Source organism: Ammospiza caudacuta, chromosome 9, assembly GCF_027887145.1.
Source record: "Ammospiza caudacuta isolate bAmmCau1 chromosome 9, bAmmCau1.pri, whole genome shotgun sequence".
Lineage (NCBI taxonomy): Eukaryota > Metazoa > Chordata > Aves > Passeriformes > Passerellidae > Ammospiza > Ammospiza caudacuta.
In genome coordinates, this window is record NC_080601.1 from 34,429,882 (window position 1) to 34,454,652 (window position 24,771).

General features: G+C 37.8%; 1 protein-coding gene across 6 annotated transcripts in view; it reads right to left on the bottom strand.

Annotated features, from left to right (window-relative positions):
* Positions 1-24,771, bottom strand: part of ATE1 (arginyltransferase 1) — a 67,712-nt gene that overhangs the window by 10,998 nt on the left and 31,943 nt on the right. For all 6 annotated transcript variants that reach the window (XM_058810486.1, XM_058810483.1, XM_058810485.1 and 3 more), the window contains one exon: positions 5,972-6,092. In XM_058810486.1, coding sequence (XP_058666469.1) covers positions 5,972-6,092 — 121 coding nt within the window. The remainder of the gene's footprint in view (positions 1-5,971; positions 6,093-24,771) is intronic.

Consider the following 24,771-nt stretch of genomic DNA (forward strand, 5'->3'; position numbering starts at 1 on the left):
TGAGGGGAAAATGTGTCTGGCTACACCTTATTGGCATTATCTTCATTCTTTAAACATCCAGTACACTCAAGGATCACACTGGATTTAGAAAGATGCATTCTGATGGCTCAAAGTGCTCATGAACTTAATTAGAAACAGAGAGAACCTTTTAGATGTCTGTTCTAGGGAAGCTGCTAGAAAGAACTGTCTTTTTTCCTGCAGAATGCAATTTCTTTTTCTTACAGAATTCAAATTTATTACCTATAGCTCTGATAATAGTGGAAAGTTACTTCTTTAGAAGACTTTAGTTCGTGATCCATCAGAGTTTATTTAAACTGTTTCCCAACTCTCTGAAGTACACAACACTATCTTAAAAAAATATAAATTATAAGCAGCAGTTGCTGAAGAGCAAAGCAGCAATTTCTCCCAAATCAGATGATTGCAGAGCTCTGAACAATTGGTTTAATGTTTTCCATCTGTGACAGTTTTTGCGACCACATTTTCATCATGTCGAGAAGTTCAGTGCATTTATCCTTGTAAACATTAATCTGCATCACACCACCCTTATAAACATTAACACATCCTGGCCTCTGCATTAATCCCTCTGCCTACATCCATCCTACAGAGATTCAGCCCTTTGCCAGGGGCCTGAACTCTGAGACGTGACCAAATGGCAACCACAGGACACAAATATGTGATCGTGGCTTTTCTGTTCAAAGCAGGAGGGGAACAACACCACTATCACACTAACATACTAGATTTTTAACATATATTGTCAAATTAAACAGTCTCTGTACTGGACGGGAAAAAAAAGTCAATAAAATACTTGTGTTCAATTACACAATAAGTATAAAACCTGTTTGAAATACTCTTTGGTCACAAAGTGCACTAAAAATTGTACAGTAAATGTTTTAAAAACACAACACTAGAAATTATAGTTATTGAAACACTTGTGACAAATTATTTTTCTAGTGGAAGCTTTATGCACAAAAACATACATTTAAAATAAACAGTTTTGTATAACGGCACATGCCTGTAGATTTCTGGTTTTATTTAAGTTTTATTTACTAGAACTAATAACACTCAGTTGCTTGAAAGAAGCACTAAAATACATAATGCAATCACTACTAAGAGGATCCAGAAGTTCTTAAGTACTGGGATTTTTATTTGCATTTTACTACTGTACTATTTTACTTTTTGCATTTTACTTCGCATTTCACTATTTTGCATTTTACTATAAGCAGGATAGATAAATATACATATAAAGATGTATTTCTAAAAAAACAGTTTTTTTCAGCTAAAAGCTTTAAAAATCTGGTACAAACATGTAATAAATGTTACAAGATTAATACAGAGAAAGACTGGAAATCTGAAGTAATTTTCTTAGTTCAATAACTCAGAAACAAATGATCTGCTATGAACTCAGGAGGTATTACATGGAATGGGCTTTTTACAGTGACCCTTGTGAGTGTGAAGTGAGGATTTTCTGACCTCTCCACAGCCTCGTGTGGTGTTCCAGGACGTAGTGTTGGCTTGGGTTTAAGTTTTGTTTTATTCTCATGGTTAAGGGTGGCATGTGGACACAAGGCAATTTCAAAGGCTTTTGGGATGTCAACATCTGTCCTTTGTGCAGCCCCAGCCTGAGCACTGGAAAGCACAGAACAGACAAATCCTCTCCTCTGGATCCCACTGCCCATCATTCCCTTTGGCTCACACCAGCTGGGCACAGCCTAAAGCCTGAGCTCTGCTAAGGATTTCCACTCTGCTGGAAGGAAAAACGTCCTCAGTGCTGTGAGGAGGTGGCAGATGCAAAGCCTGGTCTGCAGCAAGGAGTGGGAGGTGATTGCTGAATCTTTTGGCTTTGTAATCTCTTTAAACCTCTTTAGATGGTGTATCCAAATAACAGCCTCCCTTCACACCTCTACAAGTATCTAGTAACATGCTCAAGTTTGAACCCTACCGCCACTTATTTCCTGCTCTTGTCAAGCCCTTCTCACTGTTCTACCTGCATGAACCACTGCAAAATTCCTCCCATCCTCTATCCATGTCTCTGCCAGCTCCCACACCCTGATCAACACCAGAGATCCTAATTTTCAAAGCTTCCCCCACTCTGCTTCACTCCATCTTCATCCCCAGCACCTGCAGGCAGTAATCCGCCTGCAGTTCCACCTCTGACTACAGGATCCAATTCCAGACAAATTTATGTTTTCAAGGAAACTGCTATGTGTCTCTTAATTTCTTCTACTGCAAAAGATTTCTCCATAAACTCTCACACTGCAAAAGATTTCTCCATAAGCTCTGAAAGACAACAAAGACACTTCCTTAGATCCCTCTCTTAGAAACTTTCCTTCACTGTGATGTTCACAAAAATTCAGTTCAGTCTAATACTATTTAGTCTATTAATAGACTATAATTAAGTCTACTATATAACTGACCAGGAAACCCAGAAGTGCCTCTCTCTGCCTTTATCCCACCCTTCTGCATCCATCGTGGTTTGTGTTAACCATACCCTCTGCAGCAAAGAGTGTCTTGTCTCCAAGAACACACAAAGGCAGAGGAGCCTGTGTTATGCATTTGTTATGTGCAATGTTTTTTTTCTAATGTGCTGAAGAAAATACTTTCATTTTAATTAATGTATTCCATTCGGTGCCATTTTGATTTCACTCTATTATTAGACCTGCAGGAAGTTGAACAGATGTGTATTAGCTTAGCCAATTTATCAACTTCAGCAAACAAAATGGTTAAGACAGAACAAGCACTGAAGTCCTTTTGAAGTGCAGCTCTCAAAGCTCTGCTCACAGTGTTTCTGCAGACACAGGAAGGTGGGAAGCAGCTTCCACCACTGGGATTGCTGTGGGCCATGCCTAAAAATTTGGATAAAGTTTTTTCACCTGGGTAACAGCCCCATGTTCACCCTGGCTTCACCAAGTACACCCCACATTATGTGACACAGTCATGTCACTATGAAGGCTTCAAGACACCACTCTCAGAGTGAGATTGTATCTGCCCTCATCTGAAGTTGCTTTTTAAACATCTTGACAGTCCAGCACTGATGGGAAAAAAGATTTGAAGTTTCCCACTAATTTAATTACTATCCCAAAAGTAGATATTTTACTCCATGGAGATATTTTTTGCTCCCAGGAGCAACAAACTGAAAATCTCAACAGATATTAGAGAGAGAACATGACACTGAGTTAGTCTAGAAAATGGAAAGTGAAAGGACAAAAATATTGCCGGGATACCAAATAAATGATTTCTAGATCTTTCCACAGAGCTCTTATTTCAGCTGGTAGGGAAGACACCAATGAGGTAAAACCCTGAGGAGCAGTTTTGGGAGGAACTCAATGGGTGTGGCAGGCAGACCATGGCCAGGAATATTTCAGCAAATGCTATCATGTGAATGACTTCTGCTCATCAGTTTGATTTGTTATCAAAGTCACTGACAGCAGAGCAATCTTTTAATTAATTCTTCTTTCTTTAGCCTATCTCCATCTGCACTTTGGCCATTAAATGAAGTTCAGCACTATCTCAATTTCCAGATTGCATCAGTATCCAAACCCTCCATTAGTGCACCACCTTACCAACTACTCACTTAGTCCTAAATAAATGCCTGGCTACTGGTTATTAATATCAGAATCTTCATTAATCTCTCTCATTTATAAGATATTGCCAGGTCTTCTAAATTTTTCAAAGTGAATAGAACAAAAATGAAGAATCTGTTCCAAGGCATGAATTATACAAATTGATACTTTCTTATGCTTTAAAATAAAAAGCCACTTTTCATGAGTATCTTTTTATTTTTATTCCAGAAAAGTAAAAGTAGATCTTATTTAGGAAGGAGCTCTGCAATGTGTATGGATACTCAAAAATCCTTTTTATATTACAGAAGCTTGAAAGATCAAAACACGTAAGACACTCTACTGCATGTGCAATTGGTAAATTTATGATGTAAATTGTAATGATTTTTTTTAAAGGAGAGAAAACATATTCAAAAACTCATGAAAATGATTAACACATTAATTATGTCTCATACAAATTATTGTGAGACAATAGTTCCCAAATTTTCTGCCATTACAGACAGCAAGAGAAGATGGCCATTGCCAGTGACACCTTCACTGCCCCAGACAGCAATGAAAGTCACACCATTTCTCCCAGTTGTTTACTGGCTCTGGTTATTGCACTGGGTTTCAGGGCTGGAAGTCCCACTCCTGATAATTAACAAACACAATTACAGCCAGTGCCACAGAAAGCTGATTCAAGGGGAATAAAGCACACGACCATTTGTATTGCCCTTTCTAAAATTCACTGTAACTTCATTAAACTGGTATTAGTGACTGCTGGAGAGAGTAAAGAATGAGGATTTCACTGGTGAGAAATGGCTTCCTCTGAGCAGCAACCCAAACCCCCAAAGCCCACGAGCTCCCAGCAGGCCCAGAGCATCTCAACGTGCTGCTATGTTTTAATTTCCTTAAACCACAGGACACAAGTCCCAGCTCCAGCAGTGTCTGCAGTGAGATATTCTGGGCTGATAATGATGCAGAGCTTTGTTTCCTGTGGTTTCCAAACGCCTGCTATGCCACAGGGATTTCACACCATGCACAAGATGCTGCCCCTCTGCTAGCACAGGGTTATAAACACTTTCACAGGCACCAGTTCAGCACTCTCTCCTTTCTGAACACCAAAAGTGTCCCAAACACCACTGGCCTCCAAAATCATTCCCTTCTTCCTCCTAATTTTGTAATTTTTTTTTTCCAATTTCCCCTCACCAATCTAACAATGATGGATTTATTAGAACCCAGCTATTGCAGTTATTATCATTATTATTATTACTATTATTATTATTATTAATGTTTCCATTGAGCAACCAAGTAACAGGCAGAGGTTGAGGAAAAGCAAGGAACTCAACAGCAATTCCAGAACTTCACAGTCCTGCTTAAGCATTCATTTCAAATTCCTTTAATTTATCTACATTCTGTCTTTTGAGCAGTTAACTGCCATGGGAATCCTACTAAACTACAGTAAAAAGTAAAAGGATCACACTGTAAAAAGAGTAAAAACATGTAAAAAGAAAGAAGTAGCTGCTGAAGAATGCTGAGACTCAGGTAAATCTGTGTTTGGCGTCTAGAAACAAACCACAGTGCTTTTAACCTGAATAATGCCACACATCTCTGAAAAATATCACAGCCACACTCAATTGTTACTCATAGGAGAAAGAAAACTTCAAAAAGAGGACATTCAACAAGTTGCAATTAATAACAAAAGTTAAGTTATTCTCTTTCCCCCAAGCACCACAGCAAGCATGGTCTAACACAGCTCCCTTGGGGCCTGCCATTGGCCCAGAGATCAGTAACTAAAACAAATTAATGTATTTTTTTCATTCGATTGCCTTGTTTTCCAGTAGCATCACTGTACTGTGCTCTGGTCAGCAACAATTTCAACCAGTCAGGGCTGGTAAATAATTAAGTACCTGTTTTACACAATGTGTAAAAACTATATCACATTACATCATGATGTTTAAGGTACTTCTGCTGTTTATTGTGTTCTTCATATCCACATCAATTGAACTGAATGTTTAATTGATTGTGAAACTAAATCTGCCACTCTGTTTCTTTACAAAAGCACCTTTAAACCTCTCCAGTCTTTCTACTTCCCTGTATTGATCCCAATTTAATTCCTTTATGCATTCATGCAACAGGAATGCAAGTGAGGAACAATTATTTTATTGGTTTGTTCATGCCCAGAATAACAAATACAATTTGAAAATAATCTGAAAGGCAGCAATATGTGTTAATTTTGAACTACGTATAGCCTACAGGACAAAATATACTTAAAATGTGCATTGCTTAAAAGATAAATGTTTGCTGCAGGAGCTGTGAATTGCACACTTTTTATCCTTTACAGGTGAGATTCCCATGTTGTTTCAGCAGCACATGATTCTGACTTATGAGAAGCAGACAGAAAAATCAGAGTTATTTCATTTTTGCAGCCTCACCTGCTTTTCCATCCTGGTTGAAGCGGGAGTACTTGGAGCGCTCGAGCAGGGGCAGGCATTGCTCAATGGGTGTCCACACGTAGGTCTCAGGGCACAGCAGGTCAGAGGGCCTGTACTGACCCTGCCAAGGGGAGAAAATGGAAAAAAAGAAACCAAAAAGAGAGCAGTCATATCAGCTGCACGAGAACTTTGGCTACAACCCGATTTTCCAAAGAGCAAGAATAGTTTTTAATCTAATCTGCACCAAATGAGTGTTCAGTGAAATCGCAGGATTTAGTCATTTCAGCACCATCTCAGGAGCACAAACTCAACCTTGGCACGTGATGAAAATGTAAAATTAACAAAACACACTTCCATGATATCCAAGATGAACTAGGAAAGTTTTGGCTTTGCTTACTGGAACTCTGTGTTTAAGTTATTCTCTGGAGCTCTGCTGAGCTGGGGCCAGCACTAAAAAACTCAGCACCTCCAAAAGCAGCTCATCTCAAGTGTTGGTAATTCTAGCAAATAATGGAGACCAAAAAGAAAAAAAATCTAATAGAAAAACCCCACTGAAGAGTAAGCAGGACTCTGTTTTTATTACATTAGTGATGGAGCATTTATTTCATTGCTGATTAAACAGTAACACTTTAATTCACAGAGCTTTTCCTGGATTAGTTTACAGGTAATGATTAGTGAAATTTGACTATTTTTTAGTTGATTTATTAAGAAGATATTCTTTACAGACATTCCCAGAAACTAAACAGCCTTAATTATTTTCCCTCCAGCTACACAGAAAATCACCACCTCAGCAATAATAACCTCCCCTAATCAGATCTTCATTTGATTTAAAATAAGATTATTCAGTGGCCTATAACTTAAGTCAAAATTCTATCTTTGAGGCATTACTCATGCAATCCAAACACTCTCAACATTTACAGCCATATGGTGGCAACAGAAAATTAATTTTTCACTTGCAAACTCATTACACATCTCAGCTTGAAAAACAGCCATACAGTAAAGAGAATGAAAAGGTTTAAATATATACATTAAAAATTATAAGACTGGGCATTATCTGAAGTCATTCTGCAGTTGATGCTATTAAGAGTTCTTCATATCAATTACATTAAATGGATAATTAAGATTATAATCTTGAGATGATGTTGATTTAAAAGAAAGCCTTCCATGAAGCTGAGCAAGGTTTGGGAAGGGACAACACAAAGTTCCTGTGGCTGCAGCCTGCGGGTGAAGACATTGCTTTAGGGACACTCCTAGGCAGTAACACCCAATTCTGGGGAATCAGAACCACCAGAAATCCCCAGACCTTTTTATACTCTTACTGCTCAACTCTTCATGATACTTAAATAAAAATTAACTTTTTAAAAATATTTCCCACCAACAGTAAACCGTTAAGTAGGAAATACAAGAATTATCTGTGATAAAGTCTTGCCCTGTCTGTGCAAAAAAAGATAAAAATAACCAAGCTTCATGCAGAGCCTTATCAAATACCTGAGGTAGATTTCTGAAAAGGTCTGTCTGACTGATTATCTCATTTGCAAAACATCCAGGACTGACTTGTAACTACTACTGTTGGTTTTGTTGGGGTAATTTTTAATTAAAGGCAAATTTTTTATATTAAATTAAAACAATATTCCTCCAGTTCTATTCAGAAACTTAAACCTCAAGGCCCAGAAAATCCTCTAAAGCCAGAGAATGGAAGTGACATTTTTAAATAAACCACTTTGAAATGTTATGCTCTCTAAACAGAAATAGTTGAAAGCTGTGTGAAGGTAGTGCTTAAAGAACTTTTAATCATCATTACCCAGATGAAACAGTTTAAGGACTTGGGGAAAAAATATGCCTTTTCAGTCATATTTTTTAAAAATTAGAACATAATTACTTGTTGATTTAAAGACATTTTCTCAACTGGCCAAGAAGGCAGAAATAGCCAAGGAACTGTCTTTCAGAGCTGTTGCTTGAACACAGAAAACACAAGTGGCAAATTAATCTTTCCCAGTAGCATGAATTTAACTCACGGCTCTAAGAAAAGACAGCCCAGGCACTCAGTTTCCCTTGAAGATCCTGCTCCCACATCTTCAAATTTATCACATTTGTGAATCCCACACATGAAAGTCACTGTGCAGCCCTGTTCCAAATTTCCCACTTCCTTCTGTAGTATTACAGAATTCTAAAATTAACTGCATTGCAGCATTACTGGTTTGGTTATAATTTTAAAAAACCCTTCTTTAGCACTGAGCAGCACAGTAACAGGAAAAATTGATTATCCAACCTATCATTGTAGATTCAATATTTATTTTGGGCATCAAAACACCATAATTTGCAAAGGGAAAAATAGTTCCCAGGTGACTTCCTTTAGATGTTTTCTTACCCCAAAATTTAGGAGCTTGTTAATGACTTGCCTGGATGCACAGGAGGCTGTGGGGATGACACATCAGTGATCCAGGACACGTAGTGGAACCAGAGGCAAAAATGAAAGAAGCCCTTGGTTCTCTTTGATATCCTCCCTCCCCAGAAGTGTTTCCAAACACACCAGAAGAAGAGAGTTCTCCTGTAAAGGTGTTTTATTTCCTCTGCTGCTCAAACCCACATCCCATGAGTCACCCCCAGAGGAAGGAGAACCCTGGACATGCCCAGGTGAGTTCCCAATGAAGTGTTTGCTCTGTGTCTGTATTGAGGGAATTAAAAAGGGAACCCACAGGACTTCGTTACATCAAATAAAATTATTTCTAAGGGCTTTTGCCTCCCCCCACCCTTTCCATAAGGGCTTACTCTCAATTTACTCTTTTACTAGGAGTATAAGGACTTACTCTCAATTTACTTACTTTCTTCAGAATACTTAAAACCTTGTATTTACTTATATTTAAAACCAATATATTTATTTATTTGAAAATAAACCACTTCACACAAATCCACTTCCTACCTTTTCCTCTCTCCCTTTATTCCTGGACTGCAAAACCACCCAAACCTGAGAACCCCCACAGATTCTGCCTCATGTACATGAGCATCTGTACTTCAAGAAAAATGTTCCAATTTCATTACTCATTCTAAAATGATTACATCATCTAAATAAATTGCCTCTGAGCATACTATTCATATTCCTTCTTATTCTTAATATTGATTTGCAGCATACACCCAACATAAATCCAAAATAGAAAGGGGATCTCCTGAAAGGAAGTGCTGCAAAGGGATTTATCACACTAGAACTTAATCACATTTGCAAAACTGATTTTGAAAATCATTTCTCTTTGGCTTCAGATTAAATCAGCATCAATTTCAGAAGTGATTCTCTCTATGGTAAGAGTTCACAACTGAAAACATTTTGCTTTCTTTTATCTCATTACATACAAGCTCTTTCACAGCAGAACTGTTTAAGTTGTCCAGACCATCTTGGGAATATTTAACTACAAGACTTTCAACAAGAAGTATCCTCTTACAGACCATCCCCAAGCACTTGTCTCAGGTTTCAGTTTCTCCAACCCAACACTACCTGCAGATGAAATGAACTCTGTCAATACAAAACAACTGCACATATTTCTCTCTCTGCTTCTACATTTTGCCAAGAAATATCCAAGACACAAAATTTGCTTTTTTGAAATATTTTTGGAATTTAAAAACCCCTGGTCTAGAGGAAGGTGATGGGAGTGGATGATCTCCAAGGTCCTTTTCAATCCAAACCATTCTGGGCTATCTCCATCAGACTGAAGGGAATTAAATTCTTTACAGCACTATGAGGTGAGGTATTCCATACCTTTAACCATCCTTGTTAACCCGTCCTTTCCCCAATTTTGCTTTTTTTTTCCTTTGAAAAAGGGCAAAGAGCCACAGGGGAAAACCTTTTAAATTTAATTGCTCAAGGAGCATAACAACCCAATGTATAACAAAGGTATAAATTAGATTAAAGGTACAAATTAGATTAAAGCCACAAAAAGATTAGGTAAATATACAAAAAGATAAATATCTAACTAATGTATCAAATGGTTTGGCTAAAAAGCAATTCTGAAAATTAGTATGGCTAAGAAATTCCTGAGCACACAGTTCCTTCAAGTTAACTCATTCCACCATAAATGAGACTGGTTTTTAGTAAAAAATACCTGCAAGATGTTTTACTGTCACTAGTATTTGTCACTAGTATTTTTCTTCCAATATAATATAAAAGAGAGAACCTTCAAGGTGCTTTCCCTTATACAATTAGCCATGCTGCATTTTAATTGGAAGCTTCTGGAAATAAATTTTACAGAGAGACTGCCAAGCCTAAATTAATACTTCACACCATGATGGTTTTTGTTTTACAGTTTTCAAATTACAATCAGCCAGAACTTCTCTGAACTTTTGTTCCACAGGAAGGGCAAAGGTTTTAATGAGCCTTTAGTCTGGAGATTACTTCTTAAATATTTTGCAAAATCTGAGGGATTTGGTAAGCACTTGAGATGAAAAACACCAGCAGAGTTTGTTTTTGTAGTCTAAGTAAAACTTAAAATGTAAAACTACCAAGAAAGACAACAGTCTCAAAAATGAAGGTCAAGCACCAGTAGCACTGAGAAAACAAAACAGGAAGGTTAAACTCACATTTAATTCTTTTACCAGGTACAGTTTACAGCTGTATTCTATTTTTTCACAATAAAGCTATTGATCTTTTATTAAAAGTGAATTAAGACTCCATTTCCAGCCAGCTGCCTAAGAAGAACTGCTCTGGCTACACAAACAAAGCAACCCCAAATGATCAACAGCGACCCCTTAGTGCTGCCCACCATGGGTTATGGAATTCAGCTTTTCCCTGAAAACCAAACCCCATAGCAGAGTGCTGCACAGCCCCCTGCTCCCTGATTTCATTCCACAACCAGAAATGGAGTTTCTGGATGCCCAGGAGAGCCCTTGGCTGGTAACCTGACCTGCTGTGCTCTCCCAGCCTGGACAAAAGCTGCACATCCCAACCCCTCTGTGCTTCCAGCCTCTCTCACATGGCATCCAGCTGGGTGAGCCCTAAAAGACTTCAGAAAAACAACAAAATCCTCCCCCTTGCCCCAGAACTACCCCCACAAATTCACTCCTCATAATCACCGTTTTAAACATCTTTTTAAACAAACAAAAACCCCATAAGCAATAGGCACAGAATGAGGCAAGCAGCTCTGTTTATCCAGGAGAGATGGCTGGAGACTTCACCTTTATCATCAAAAAGTATTCAGCCTACAAGAAAATCTACCCCAAAAAGGAGTTACATCATTGGGTAACTGAATTAACAAGTTGGATCTCACCAGGCTGCCTGAAACTGCAGGGCCAGCATCAAACAAGCAGATTTTGTCCAAGCTGCAAACTTTGAAATAATTATGGACTGCACATTTTTAGGATCCCAGAGCTGCATTCCTGAGAGCTTAGCCACCTTTCTGTTTCATTAAAGAATAATGTGTTGTAATCCCTAAAAGATGTTACGAATAATAGCCAGAATTTATTTTGCAGCTCACAGAACTCAAGTGCCAGTCCTTGCTCTTCAGAAAGATGTGTTCGTTCTCATTTAGTTACATCATCACAAAATCTGTGTAATGGGAATTTTACAGGCAGCCAGGGAGCTGTAAGGTGCTTCCCAAAGCACCTCAAACATGGAAACTCCATGTTTGAGCAAACACCCAACCTTCTCATATATTCTTTGGAATATAAAATTCCAATGTAAACCTCCAAATTCCTGTAAGTGAGATGCAAATAAAATTTGATGTTGTATTTCCAAAAGAAATATGGAATCACAGAATGGTTTGGGCTGGAAAGGACCTTTAAAGCCATCTACTTCAAATATTTATCTAGATCCATTAATTACATCATTATTACTTTTAATTGTCTTTCTAAATGTTCCTTAGTGATGTTTAAACTGTCCAAAGCAAATTTGTAAATAATTTGCCAACTTGCACCTCTTTTTTATTTATTTCCCAAGTCCATGTAATGCATTAAGAGTAATAACTGATGATAAACCCAAAGTGAAAATAGTTCTGACATTTGTTTCTACATGTCAAACAAAATAACTTCCTACAGATATTGACTATATATTCATACTTGGCTGTACTTCACTAAACATTTAAAAAATCAGCTTTTCAGAAGGTTTTCATAGTGTCCCCCAGGTAAACAGAATATTTCAGGTAAGTGTAAAACAGATTAAGATAATGAGTGAAAGTCAAAAAGGCAGGAAGCCAAGTTTCACATTCAGTATCCTACAATTACCATGTAATTATTTGGCTATTAACTACTTACATGTTCTTAACCCACCACAAAAGTGGAATTAAATTAGCTTTATCTTAAATTTCATTGAGATTGAAGGTAAATCTCAGCACTCTATTTGCCTAAGGTGCTCTGCAAAGAAGTACTTTTAAAGAAATGCTCCCCTTTCCCTCAAAACACCTTCAGAAACTTTGTTTCTTTCTTTTCCCAACACATGTTACTCCTGAGTTGTTTGGATTTTGCTATCTTCACAGCTTAGTGTACACTCCAAATAGCTGCTTTCTCCTTGTCCTTTCCTAGAAATTATCTGAAATATTGAACATTTAAAGCTTGTTTTTTATAGTGGGAAACAGCCAACAGGTGTCTGAAAAGGCTCATGGGCTGCCAGAGAAAAAACTGCTTTCCGCTGAGGCAAAAAGGGAACACTTGGGACAGATTTTGATGTTTTTTTTCCTTTTCCCCTTTAGTCTCCAAGTCTGTGAAGCTCTTCTTCCTCCTTTTTTATGCCACTATTATCTTTCCCTGTGCTCACTGAGGAGAACAGGTCAAGGGAGCTCCCAGCTACAACTGCAGCACACCAATATTCAAACACTCCATCCACAGCATCCAAGGAGCCAACAAAGTGCTGCCTGAGATGAACCACAGCCATGCCCACACTCCAGCAGCTCTCCTCTCTAACACCAGTGAATTAATCAATGAGATCATTCTGGTTTCAAGCTGTAAAGTGAGCAGTAATTAGCGTGGTTGAGAGCTTTAGAGAGGGCTGCTGCATCATCTCTGCCTTATCAGCTGGGATGCAACTGGCCAGAGCTGGAGATAAGACACAGCTCTGGGCATCCTCTCACAGCCACTTTCCAGCCCTGCTCTCTCCTCCAAGACTTCTTGCTAAGAGTTTGTCCTTTGTCATTGATAAAGAGCAGTAAAGTGAGAGTTTTGTCTTTGTTCTAAGCAACTAAAGCCACTCTCTTAAAAGTCACAGCATCAAAGCCACTGGGTCTGGAATAAATCTAGTGATAAGGCTTGCACAAAAGAGGAAAAAAAAATCTTTATGTTCAGGAATTACAACATAAAAATGTGATGACTGTATATATTTACATGAATACTTATGAAAATTTAATTTAAAGACTTGTAGTTGTCAATCTTTTATATTCCTGTTCTTTGCACTTAGGGATTTACTCAAACCTGTGGGTGTCCAGAGACAGTGACATTCCTTAACTCAGACACAGGACATTAAATATCTGTGCCTCCTCCCACTCCATTGCTCTTGCTCTCAGTAAGAAAGATGGATAGACATATTCACACAAATTTTACATTTGTGATTCTTAAGACTTCACTAGCAGTCACAATTCAGATTAAACCCATCAGGCTGAATTTGCTCTGGAGATGGTGTTTCACGCTGCAGAGCCAACAGTACAAACATCACAAAATGGTCCCTTCAAGACCAATAAAGTGCATTATTTACCAAGGGTTCCTGACCTTTGATGGCAGCAACAGCAAATTTGTGGATTCTGGGTTGCCCTAGGATTACTGTTTATGCAAAGCTGAAATAATAATACCCAAATCACAGATAAGTTTGAAGACAACTCTTGAAAATGAGAAACAAAGATAAATACTACAAGTATGGAGCTTACATAAAGTTAGGGCCACTTTAAAAGCATATTTTCTAAATTATTGTACATCACCAAACTATGATAAGTCTATTTTGCACTATTTACATTTCCCAAAGATCCTTTCTTTTTTCCCCGTTTTTATCTCCTAATCTGTGCTGTACACAATGCAATGGCATTTTATTAAAACAGACTACTGAAACAAAGTTGAGTTTTCAATGTTGTTGCATAAGCTTTTCTTTTTTGTGTACATCAAACACAAAAAAAGTTGCATACTTCTGGTACTTAATTAGAAAAATTCTACTGGATGGAATTCCAGAGACTGCCACCAGAATATTAAGAACATTAGAATATTAAGAATATTACTAAGAATGTGAAAATTTTCCATAGCTTTAAATATTGCCATGTTATCTCTCTCATGCATTAATATTTAGTACCAGTGACACTAAACTGGCAGAACAGTAACATCCACATGAGACTGAGATTCCAAGGAATGTTTCTAATTCAAGGTGGATTTGTGCACATTTAGAGATTGAGATTCCCTACGAACTCCAAAGGTTCAAAACATTTTACAGGAAAAAATGTGTGCTCAAAACATTTTACAGGAAAAATGACTTTGTGACTGTAAATAAAAGTCATAAATAAAATATATAAAAGCAGTTAACATTTACTGGAAATTGCAATCTAAGATTCACTTGGGAATAAGATAATTAACGACAGTACCACACAGATTGTTCTGGAGCTGGAAGTCAGAATCTGTCTTATCTGTAGAGAGGCTACTCAAGAATGCTAAAAAAAGCAGCACAGTTTGAGAAACTTCAGTGGAAAACAGTAATAAAGAAGAATTAAGCTTGTACATTTGAAGGCTATTAGCTTCCTTGAATTTTAGCCAACTTTTTCAACAACTTGATATTCTTAAAGTATATTACAGAAAAAAAATGTAATATTAATTGCCTTTTTACTACAAAAAAAAAATCAAAGTGTTTGAGGGAATAAAAATCCTATGATTACTGAAATGGACCTTGTTTACTTTGAATCTGTAGCAGACATTCTTAAGGAGACCCTAGCATTAAACTTGGAAAGGGAGATTAAAAAGAACTATGACAAAAAGATAAAATCCAAGTGGGGGCCTCAAGAAGAATGCTTCATTAGAGACACACCAACTCTGTTGACTCAGGTCTACCTCAAAAGGAGTTTATTTTGGCAGCTGGAAGAAGCAAAAGAATAAAAACACCCCAAAAAAAACCAGAAAAAGCAAAGAGTGCTTCAATCATGTGGATCCCATATCCTTCTCTTGAAGGGCTGCCATAAACTGACAATATTCCTTGAGTTCATTAAATTAAATGTATGAAATTAAGTGTTAAAGTTTGTTTTCTTATATTTAATATAAGGTGAAATAACCACAGGAAAAATATGCACAACCTAATGTGTCATACCCATGCTTTACCCTTAGAGGCACAGAATTGTCACACTGATATCAAATAGCTTTAAACATTCATTAATTCATTAAACATTCATCATTAATACCTCACTAGCTGGAGTCACATCTGCAAGAACAGCTTTCATCTGTAGTTTATGGACATTTGCCACAGGAAAACTAAATTAATTCCCTGTCAAAGTGGCTTCTGCTATGTAGTTATCAAAGTAAAAACAACACACACCACATTTACTTAATACAAAACATAAACAAAATTAAATTTAGATAATTTAAATGAAAGTGAGCATGTTTTAATTTTTTTTTCTGTACAACTATGCAGCAGGAAGCAGAAAATGAAAATTCAACAGAATTAGAATACCAGCATGATAGAAATGGGTGTGAGGGGTGCACAATCTTTTATTTTTGTTTGTAGAAACACTGGCTATGGTTATGAGGTGCCAAACAGCGAACCAAGGTAAATTAGTTTCTTATTCTTCTTCGAAAATGACAAGAAATTATTTTGTGATATAAAACTCACTTCAACCCCAACCTGACTTTCCTCACCCTTTTAAGCAACAATTCTAAAGGACAATACAAGAGGAAAGCAGGTATATTCTATCTATTATAGAATATAGCTATATTATATCTGTTGTTATTATTATCAGCTCTATTATATCTACAACATCTATCTATTATTTTTCAGGTATCTATGAAGTCTCCATTTACTCAATTTACTCATGCACAACTCCTGCATTGCTTCTGCAATTTCATTCCCAGCTCCTGGATAAAACTGTCCAGGACTATGCACCAACAGGGCACATGGAAACCTGCTCTTCCTACCCAGTTTCTCTGCATTTTTGACCTTTTTGACTCTTCTCTGCCTTCATGTCTGCCTCCAGAGATGTTGTGTTCTGTGCTTACTTCCCAGCTCTTTTTCCCCAGTGTCCATCAGTGTGTCCAAGCTTTCCCCATCTTCCCCAGCGTCTCTCCAATGACTCTGCAGGGAGTTTTGCCTGGAGCCCCAAACCTTCCAAAACTCAACCCTTTATCCCCCTCAGAGCCCCTTTTCCAGCTCAGCCCTAGGGATCAGCTCTCCCACACCACCGGGACACCACTCCCGTCCTGGACTTCCCCAAAGTCCTGCTTCAGCCTCCAACAGGGGTTTAAAAGAACCCAGCCAAAAGAGAACTTGCCAAAAATCCATCCAGACTCTGAGGGCAAGCAAATAAGACCTTCCCAAGGAAGTCTGGGTGAGGGTAGCTTTATACTGGATAAATAATTTCATGCTTCTCAAATGCCCAGCTACCGGCTCAGCCTGTGGGATATTTCAAGACATAATAAATAACAGACTAATTGACAGCTTTGCAAATTGTGAAACACTGATATTCACAAGTTGAAATATACTCCTAATTAAGAATTCAGATGCATGATGTTGGCTTTAGATTAAGATTTGCTATGTGGGGTTTTAAAACTTTACACAATTAGATCATGTTGAAAAACAAGGTCACTTTAAAATTTGTCAGTCCAGTTTTTTTCATTTCTAGCTGTTTTCATACATCTAAGAACAAAAAAATAATATTCTGAAGCCAGTAATTCAGAACAGTATGAGATTTTTAACTTCAAGGTTTTCTACCAATACATGGTACACTAGACAAGTCTTTTTAAGCCCAGCAATGAAAAATTGAGTAAAAGCCAAGTAATTTATCTTTAGTCATTCAACACTGAAATGCACACAGCCTGTCTCTGAAGAAACAACCTCAAAATCAGTGGCATATACAGGCAAATACATACTAACAGTAACTTTAGGATAGGAGAAAAAGAGCAAAATTGTAGGACAAAGGGAGACAACAGCACAGAAAAGTTCATTAGTGAACTTTTAATTTCTGCAGGATCCTGACTAAATAATATTGTGAAATTCATGGTAATATATCCCCAATGCACATACAAACATGTTATTCAGACTAAAAAGCTGAAGGAGGAAAATGGGCAATGATAAATCTCAGTCTTTCAGTGTCTACAATTTGTATTACAAGGATAGAGTAATGCATCTCTGCCAAAAAATCTAAACCCACTTGTCTCCCTTACATCTGCAGATTAAAAACTGAATAAATAAATACAGAGGCTCACTTTACCAGTGTTCCAAGCATGTGTTAGAACTTAAACCTTAACAGCAACCAAAGCAACAGCTATCTGCACAAAAGATCAATGAGTATCTGCAGAAAAATTCCAGACCATCAAAACACGTGTGTTTTAAAAGAAGTTTCTCCTATTGTCCCTAAAAATGTTTATTTTCATAGTAGGTTTTCATTCATGAAACAAGCACTCTAATTTTAGGTCCGTGTTGTTTGTGGAGGGTTTGTTAAACAAGCCTGCTTTGTTTGCTGGGAGAGGGGAATTTGTAACCAGAGCCTCTGTGTTCTCCCAGAGCCCCTCCTCAGCAGGAGAGCATCCCACCACCTTGGGACCATCCTGGCACGTGCAGCTCCAGCCACAGGGCTCAGCTGAAGCCATCCCTGCACCAGGTCAGAGCAAAACCCTGGGGTGCCACACCATGACAGTTCTGGCACCCCAGAAGGGATGGCTGGTGGTGTCCCAGCCTGGAAAATAGGGAGTGAAGTGGGGCCACATCCACCTCGAGCCCAAGCAGTTGTGAGAGGCAACAGCCTCCAAAATCCACACTGCCACCACAGCCCCTACCAGCTGCCATCATCCTGCAGTCACAGAGCCAAGGAATGGCCTGGCTTGGAAGGGACCTCAGAGCTCAGCTCATGCCATCCCACTGCCATGGGCAGGAACACCTTCCACTATCCCAAAACCTTGTCCAACCTGGCCTGGAACACCCAGGGATGGGGCAGCCACAGCTTCTCTGGGCAATCCCACAGTAAAGAATTTCTTCCCAATATCCCATCTCTCCCTGCCATCTGTCAGTGGGAAGCCTTTCCCCCTGGTGCTGTCACTCCAGCATCCCTGTCCCAAGTCCCACTTCAGCTCTCCTGGAGCCCCTTCAGGCACTGGAAGAGGCTCTGAGGTGTCCCCAGAGCCCTGGACATATTTGCCTCTCCTCTTCTCCTTCTCCTTCTCCTTCTCCTCCTTCTCCTTCTCCTTCTCCTTCTCCTTCTCCTTCTCTTCTCTCTTCTTCTCTTCTCTTCTCTTCTCTCCTCCAAACTGAAAACCAGGCTGTAGCTACATTAATTGTCAGAAAAAATACTGAACTGAGAGAGCTCCAGGGCTTCAATGCATTCATTCCCTCTGAGATCATGCTAGATATAAGAAACTGATGAAAGAATCCAAGAATAGGGACACTAAACAAATGGAGGGATAAGACACAAAACATGGCTAGATGGAGATGTACTGAATTTTTGTTAAGCTGTTTTGCAGGAAGTAAAAACTGCCTGAGGACATAATACAGTAAAAATAATTGTATCCTTTCAACATGTTCTTTTTGACATGGACTTGTTTTCAAACCCCTCCTTTTGTTATTAAACTCTGTCTCCATAATTATAAACAAAACATAAAACTTGTAATCCTAGAATTCTTGTCAAGTAAGTTCATTTTTATCACACAAGCTGAACAAAATGAAATTATATGGGAGGTTTTGCAGCAGTCACTCCTTGTGCAGCTTTGCATCCATTAAGGTTGTGGCCCTGTAAAAGTGCCCAACACTTCTCTCAGCTGGGCAGAACACGTTCCCCATTATGCCTCCATCTGAATTATTGCCATTTAAGGTACACAAATGTCTCCTTGCATGTTTAGGAAAACAGACTGTTTAACATTATGTATCCCCCAAAGTCTTTGAGCTGAAACATCAACACTTCAGTTTTCTCTTAATGCCAGATGTTTGAAACCTTTGCTTTATAAACACCTGAAAACTTTGCTTTATAAACACCTTCACGTTAAAAAAAAAAGTTTGGAGGCAAATGGGCTGGAATTAGCAACTATAGTATAGGCTGTGTAAGTCCTGATCATTCCAAAACTTGGTAATTCAAGGGTGTATTGAACATCCACCAATACAGGATTAGGGGAGTATTAAGTTAGAACTGTACTTACAGAGGTCAAGCACTTTTTTGCCATTCTACAGTTTACAATCCCTGCTTTTCAGAGTTAAAAATAACTCAAAATTGCCCAGGCAATCACCCTGCTTTATTTTAAAATCAATAAGCTGCACCCTGTACTCACGTGCATGCATATCTGGAAAGAAGAAAGCAGCTTCATGCACTTCCCTGCACTTTTAACACACTTCTAAAATAGACAGCAAAGTGGTATAAACACTTGTATGCTTAGCATACACTAGGCCAATATTTGTTGGCATAATATAAGTTTAAATGATTAAAACTTTAATCAATTTGAGTCAAGTAAGTTGAATGGAGATCTGCACATCTAAAGGACAGCAGCCAAAAATGGTCCTAAATATTTCTGCCTCAAAACATACTGTAACATCTCTCCACCTTCCTCCCTTTTCCCTGAATGGAAGATAATTAAAAGCAATGAACAAGCCACACAATGCCAACTGGTAAAGACTAAAATGGAAAGAACATAAGAAAAAAATCAGTGAATAAATCATGGATACACCGCCCATACTATCACTAAGCACCCCTTGAGAACACTAGCCCTAATAACTTAAATAAATAAATAAATAAAATCAATAACCAGGGGAACAAAAAGCTCATCTCGTCTTCTGTCCATTCACAGAACAACAGTGCATTTGTGTTGGGACAAAGATGGATTTTGGGTGCTATGTACTTTTGCTCCACAGACCCATTCTTCTTCAATTAATGAACAATGGAGTCATTTTCACAGCCTTTTTTGTCATCCCATCTCAGTGTTATTTGTGAAAACGCTTTCATTCTGAACAAGGCAAGGGGAGGAAGCAAACAGTATCTGTTAAAAAGGATGATCTACTCCCCTGAAACCTTTCTAGTAAGAATCCCCAAATTATCCAACACATCTAACACAGCAAATAACTGCTCTGAACAGCTTCAGCCATTCCTTTCAGAACAGTTCCACTCTTCAGTTGAGAATAACTAGTAATAAATAAAGATTTTGGCAGTGGTTAATTCCCATAGGACAAGCAGAAACCTCGGGGCAGTGTCTGAAAACACCAAGGAGGACTTTGAGGTTGTTGATTTTTGTTTATTTGTTGGGTTTCTTTTTAATTTGCACTGGAAAAGGCAACAACTCATCAAGCTCCCAGGTCTCCACAATAAGGCAACCTTTGAAAGCCTCTGGGAACTGATTTTATTAGAATGAGAAAAAACTTTAAAGAAGCTGTAACAAAAATATTTCACTTCTCCACTGACCCTCCTGCTTGGGCCCTGCTCTGTGCAGCCTCTTGGAGCCCTCACGGAACTTTGGGAAACTCAGAACCACCCAAGAGCCTGCTAAACCAACTCCACAAACTTCACAAACTTCAACTACTGTCTCTAATATCAATTAAAGAAAATACAAGTTTGTTTTTAAATTATTTGCATCTAAGTAACAGTGGTGGCTACCACAGGATGACATGAAATAATCTGCTCCCCTACCAGGGATATGCTGGTGGTGTGAAAACACAATTAATTACCATCATCTGCAACCCAGTACTATCATAGCCTTTCTCTAGGTTTTAGTCTTCATTTTTTACTTTGAGCTGTCACTTCAGGTATTTACTGTAATACTATAAATAATAATTTACTACTATAAGGGAGATACAATTCATCCAACAGATCTCCATAAGCAGTGGAAGGAAAAACCATAAAACCCTATATGCCCTGTCAACTCATTTAGTGCAATATTCTCTCCTGAAAGAAACAGTCAAGTTTTAACACAGACTTAGCTAAAGCACAATGGACAGCAGAGAAATTAACAGCACAAACAGATTTTCTTTCACAGTCACGCAGTCACGAACCCTGACACTAAAAATAACTCAGCCCATATCCCAATTTAGTCCATTCTGAAAACTTTGTATTTGCACAATTCCCTTTTCTTCTCCTCCTTTCCACCCTTTCTCCTTGCCTCCAGAGGTTGCTATCATCTTCAGCACAATGAAGGCAGTAACTCATATTATATAAACAAATGCTACAAGCTGACCTCAACAGCTGAGGGACTAATTTTAGCCACCATTCTCTAGGACAAAATCTTGATGAAAATCTTCTAGGCTGCGTAAAAAAATTACAAACAGCTTAAAAAATGAGAGCTGGAGAAGAAATTGAGGGGTATTTTTGATGGAGGGTTGATTGGGATTTTTAGAGAAGACCAGGAAGAGACATGTTCGTAGCCATCAGGTTTAAAAGTAAGGGTGTTGCAAAAAACTCTATAAAATTAACTACAACAACAACAAATAAATAATAATCTTGTTCTTTAGGAAAAAAAGCTTAGGTGAGACATTAAGAAAAAGAATTTCAGTGTGATAACCACTAAAGAACAAGAATAGATTAGAACATGTTATATGTTATATATTATTATGTATGTTTTACATATTATATATGTTATATATTGTTATATACTCACAGCAAGGCAGAGATGTGCAGGAGTGTATCAAGGGAAGCCCTTGGCTCACATCCTACAGGTTTTAAAAGTTAACACAAATATAACTGAACCTGTATTGCAGTAAGGGATGGACTACACAATCCATGATTCCACTTTTCCCTCCTGGCTCCACATCATTCACCTCTATAGAATTCTGGGACTTAAATTCCCATCCAAGTCCTGATGTTGTGCTTTTTACAAACTAGGCTGTGTTTAACATCAGGGTTGAGGATAAATAATAGAACCTCATTGATATACCCTGTTCATTAATTATACTCTTACTTGTAGACTCCATGCAGTCAGCAGCTAAACAAACTCAGAGAAAGAAAATAATCATTCATAATAATGAATTGTCATCTAGATTACATGCAACACTTCAGAGGAGTGTACTGTGATACCTCTGTAAAATTAATAAGGTCTTAGTTAAACCAGGCCTCATTAAAGTATCTCCCATTAAACCTTTCCTGGAAAATTGGAGAGAAAGCATCTCTTGTGTAGATTAACTGGCTTGTCAGCCAGCTCCTACTGTAAAGGCCACAAGTGAAATATGGCAGAGCCAGGAAAAGCAGGAGCTCCAGGCTTTCAAACCAAATAAATTCCACTTGACAATATTGCCTAATTAGAGCTAAGATAATCAGCAAAACAGCAAAAATCAGAGCAGCTGGATTTGGAGTTAAATGAGAGATCCAACACTCTGAGTGCTGCCATCTTCAATAAATGTGGTGCACAGATAAAATGAACCAGTTTCAAGGACTCATACTTTGGTGACAGATTGACTTTTCTGTAGGGCACAAGAACTTAAATATTTTGTCCAACATCTGAGCTGGCCTGGCTGTGAACAGCTTTACACAGGGACTGTGTCAGGAAAGTGAAGAGAATTATCTCCATAAATATGTTTTCACCTTTTTCATCACAGCACTGCACAGTGTCCATCACTGAATATTGAAATTACCTCGCTTTTGGGAATTCTCACAAAGAGACAAATTACAAAGACAAAATTCAGAATACAGGGTGTTAAATAGTGTTTGAGGACCATCCAAAATTATTAAGTCAACAAAACTGAAGCTGATGAAGCAGCACTACATCAATTCATTTGCTTGATAGAAACCTTAAAAATACTCTTAATTCCATGCATTCTTACAGTTACTAGCAAGGACTAATGGGTTTGTAGAATTATAATTGGCAAATTCTGAAATGGGAATGTTGACCTCATTTCTCACATGAAGGAAAAAACTGAAGACATATAAATTGTAAAATACATTATTCTCCCTTAAAAAAATAAAGACCAAAAAACAGAAAACCAAAAGCACAAGAAAGCCACCCAAACAAAGTCCCCAGCTCTTTTGTCTCAGCCTTTCACAATTTACAGTTCTCACTTTAACTGCCAGTGGTTGCTATGGAGTCCCCAAATGAGCCTTCAACTAAGATTTAGTGTAAGTCAGAAATGAGCAGGGAATTTATGACTGTGCTGAGTCATGAATTAGACATGATGAATTTCCACCAGCTACCATCATTCAGAGGATGGTTTGTCTCAGGTTTATTAACATGATCCTGAATAAATCTTCTTAGCAGCTCCCTTTGACAGAGACAGGGAAGTTACCACTAGTAAATCTGAAAACATCCACAAGCACAGAACTGACCAACAATTTAGCTGTGCCTCTTACTCCTGGGTTTTTAAGGCAGGATTTTAGCTCACTTAAATTTTACACAAATCAGCAAAATCACATTTACTAAGAAAAAAATTATAGTGAAGTTGTCCCAAATGAACAAAATTCCTGTAACAAGTAAAAGGTGTAGAGCACATCCCTGCTGTGCAAATGCAGGTAGTTAATGCCACATTAATCACATTTCTATGTTTATTCTTCACAACATTTGAACTGGGAATCCTGAACATACAGAATACGGTTGGGTTTTTTATGGACCACATGAAAATAACTTGATCCAAACCAAGTTTATTTTCTCAAGGTGCAATAACGAGAAAGAGACTTGTTGATGTCAGAGGTCAGCTGAGACCTACAGAACAACCATCATCTGCCCTGATAAAGCCTAGAAATAATAGTAAAACATAAATATCCATATTCCTTTCACTTCATGTCTGCTACAAACTTCATCGTAAGCTCCAGAAACAAATAAAAAGAAACATGGATTTCTAACACAAGGAATATAAACATTTCTAAGATTAGAAAAATAAATCCCCAGGGACATGGTCAATTCTCTCCCAAGGGAGTTCAGACTGACAAAAAAAGTAAAGAAATAAAGTTAAGACAAAAGACAAGCTGGGGTCTGTGTCTGTTTCTAGAAGAAAAATGGAATTGCAGAAAAATGCCATGTAAAATTCAGCACAGCCTCAACACCTGGACTGAGGAACAACTGTAATAATTTACCAATTATACACAGTAAAAAACAACAGCTTAGGAGAAAAAATAAAGAAGCAATTGAGTAATTGCATTCATTATCTTTACCTGCTATGAAAACATGGAAATATACACAGAGACTGATATTCTGCTTTACATAATTACATTTTCAGTAGAAATCCCCTGTCAGCATTCACTTATGGCTGTTGCTATCCAGAATGGAGAATCTCTTTATTCCTGCTTGCTGATGCTAATAATAATGTGGTTTTCACAACCTCTCTACAAGTGTCTTGAAGAAGAAAACAAACCTCAAACACTTTGTAAGAAGCTGTTAAAAGTAAAGGAGAAAAGATTTTAAATATTCATCACTAGCATGACATCAATAACTAAAGAACTAATAATTTTTCACCCATGGTGTTTTTATTCTGTCCCACATTCTCACAGTTGTTTCTTTCAACATGTTAAGTTCCATTTATTTGGTGCAGGCTTTCAGATAAGGAAAGGTGAAAGGAAAATGCTTTTATGGAAGGAAGAAATAAAAAGAAAAAAGATTTTAAGGGACTCTGCAATCCTGAAAAGAGCACCTGCTTTCTGACATCCAAAAACCAGACATTCCTCCTAATCAAACATATGTGATAAAATACAAGTAGAGAGATAAGGACTTTTTGCAGCAGATAAACCTTGAATGAACATTAAAGCAGCTTGATTTTCACATTT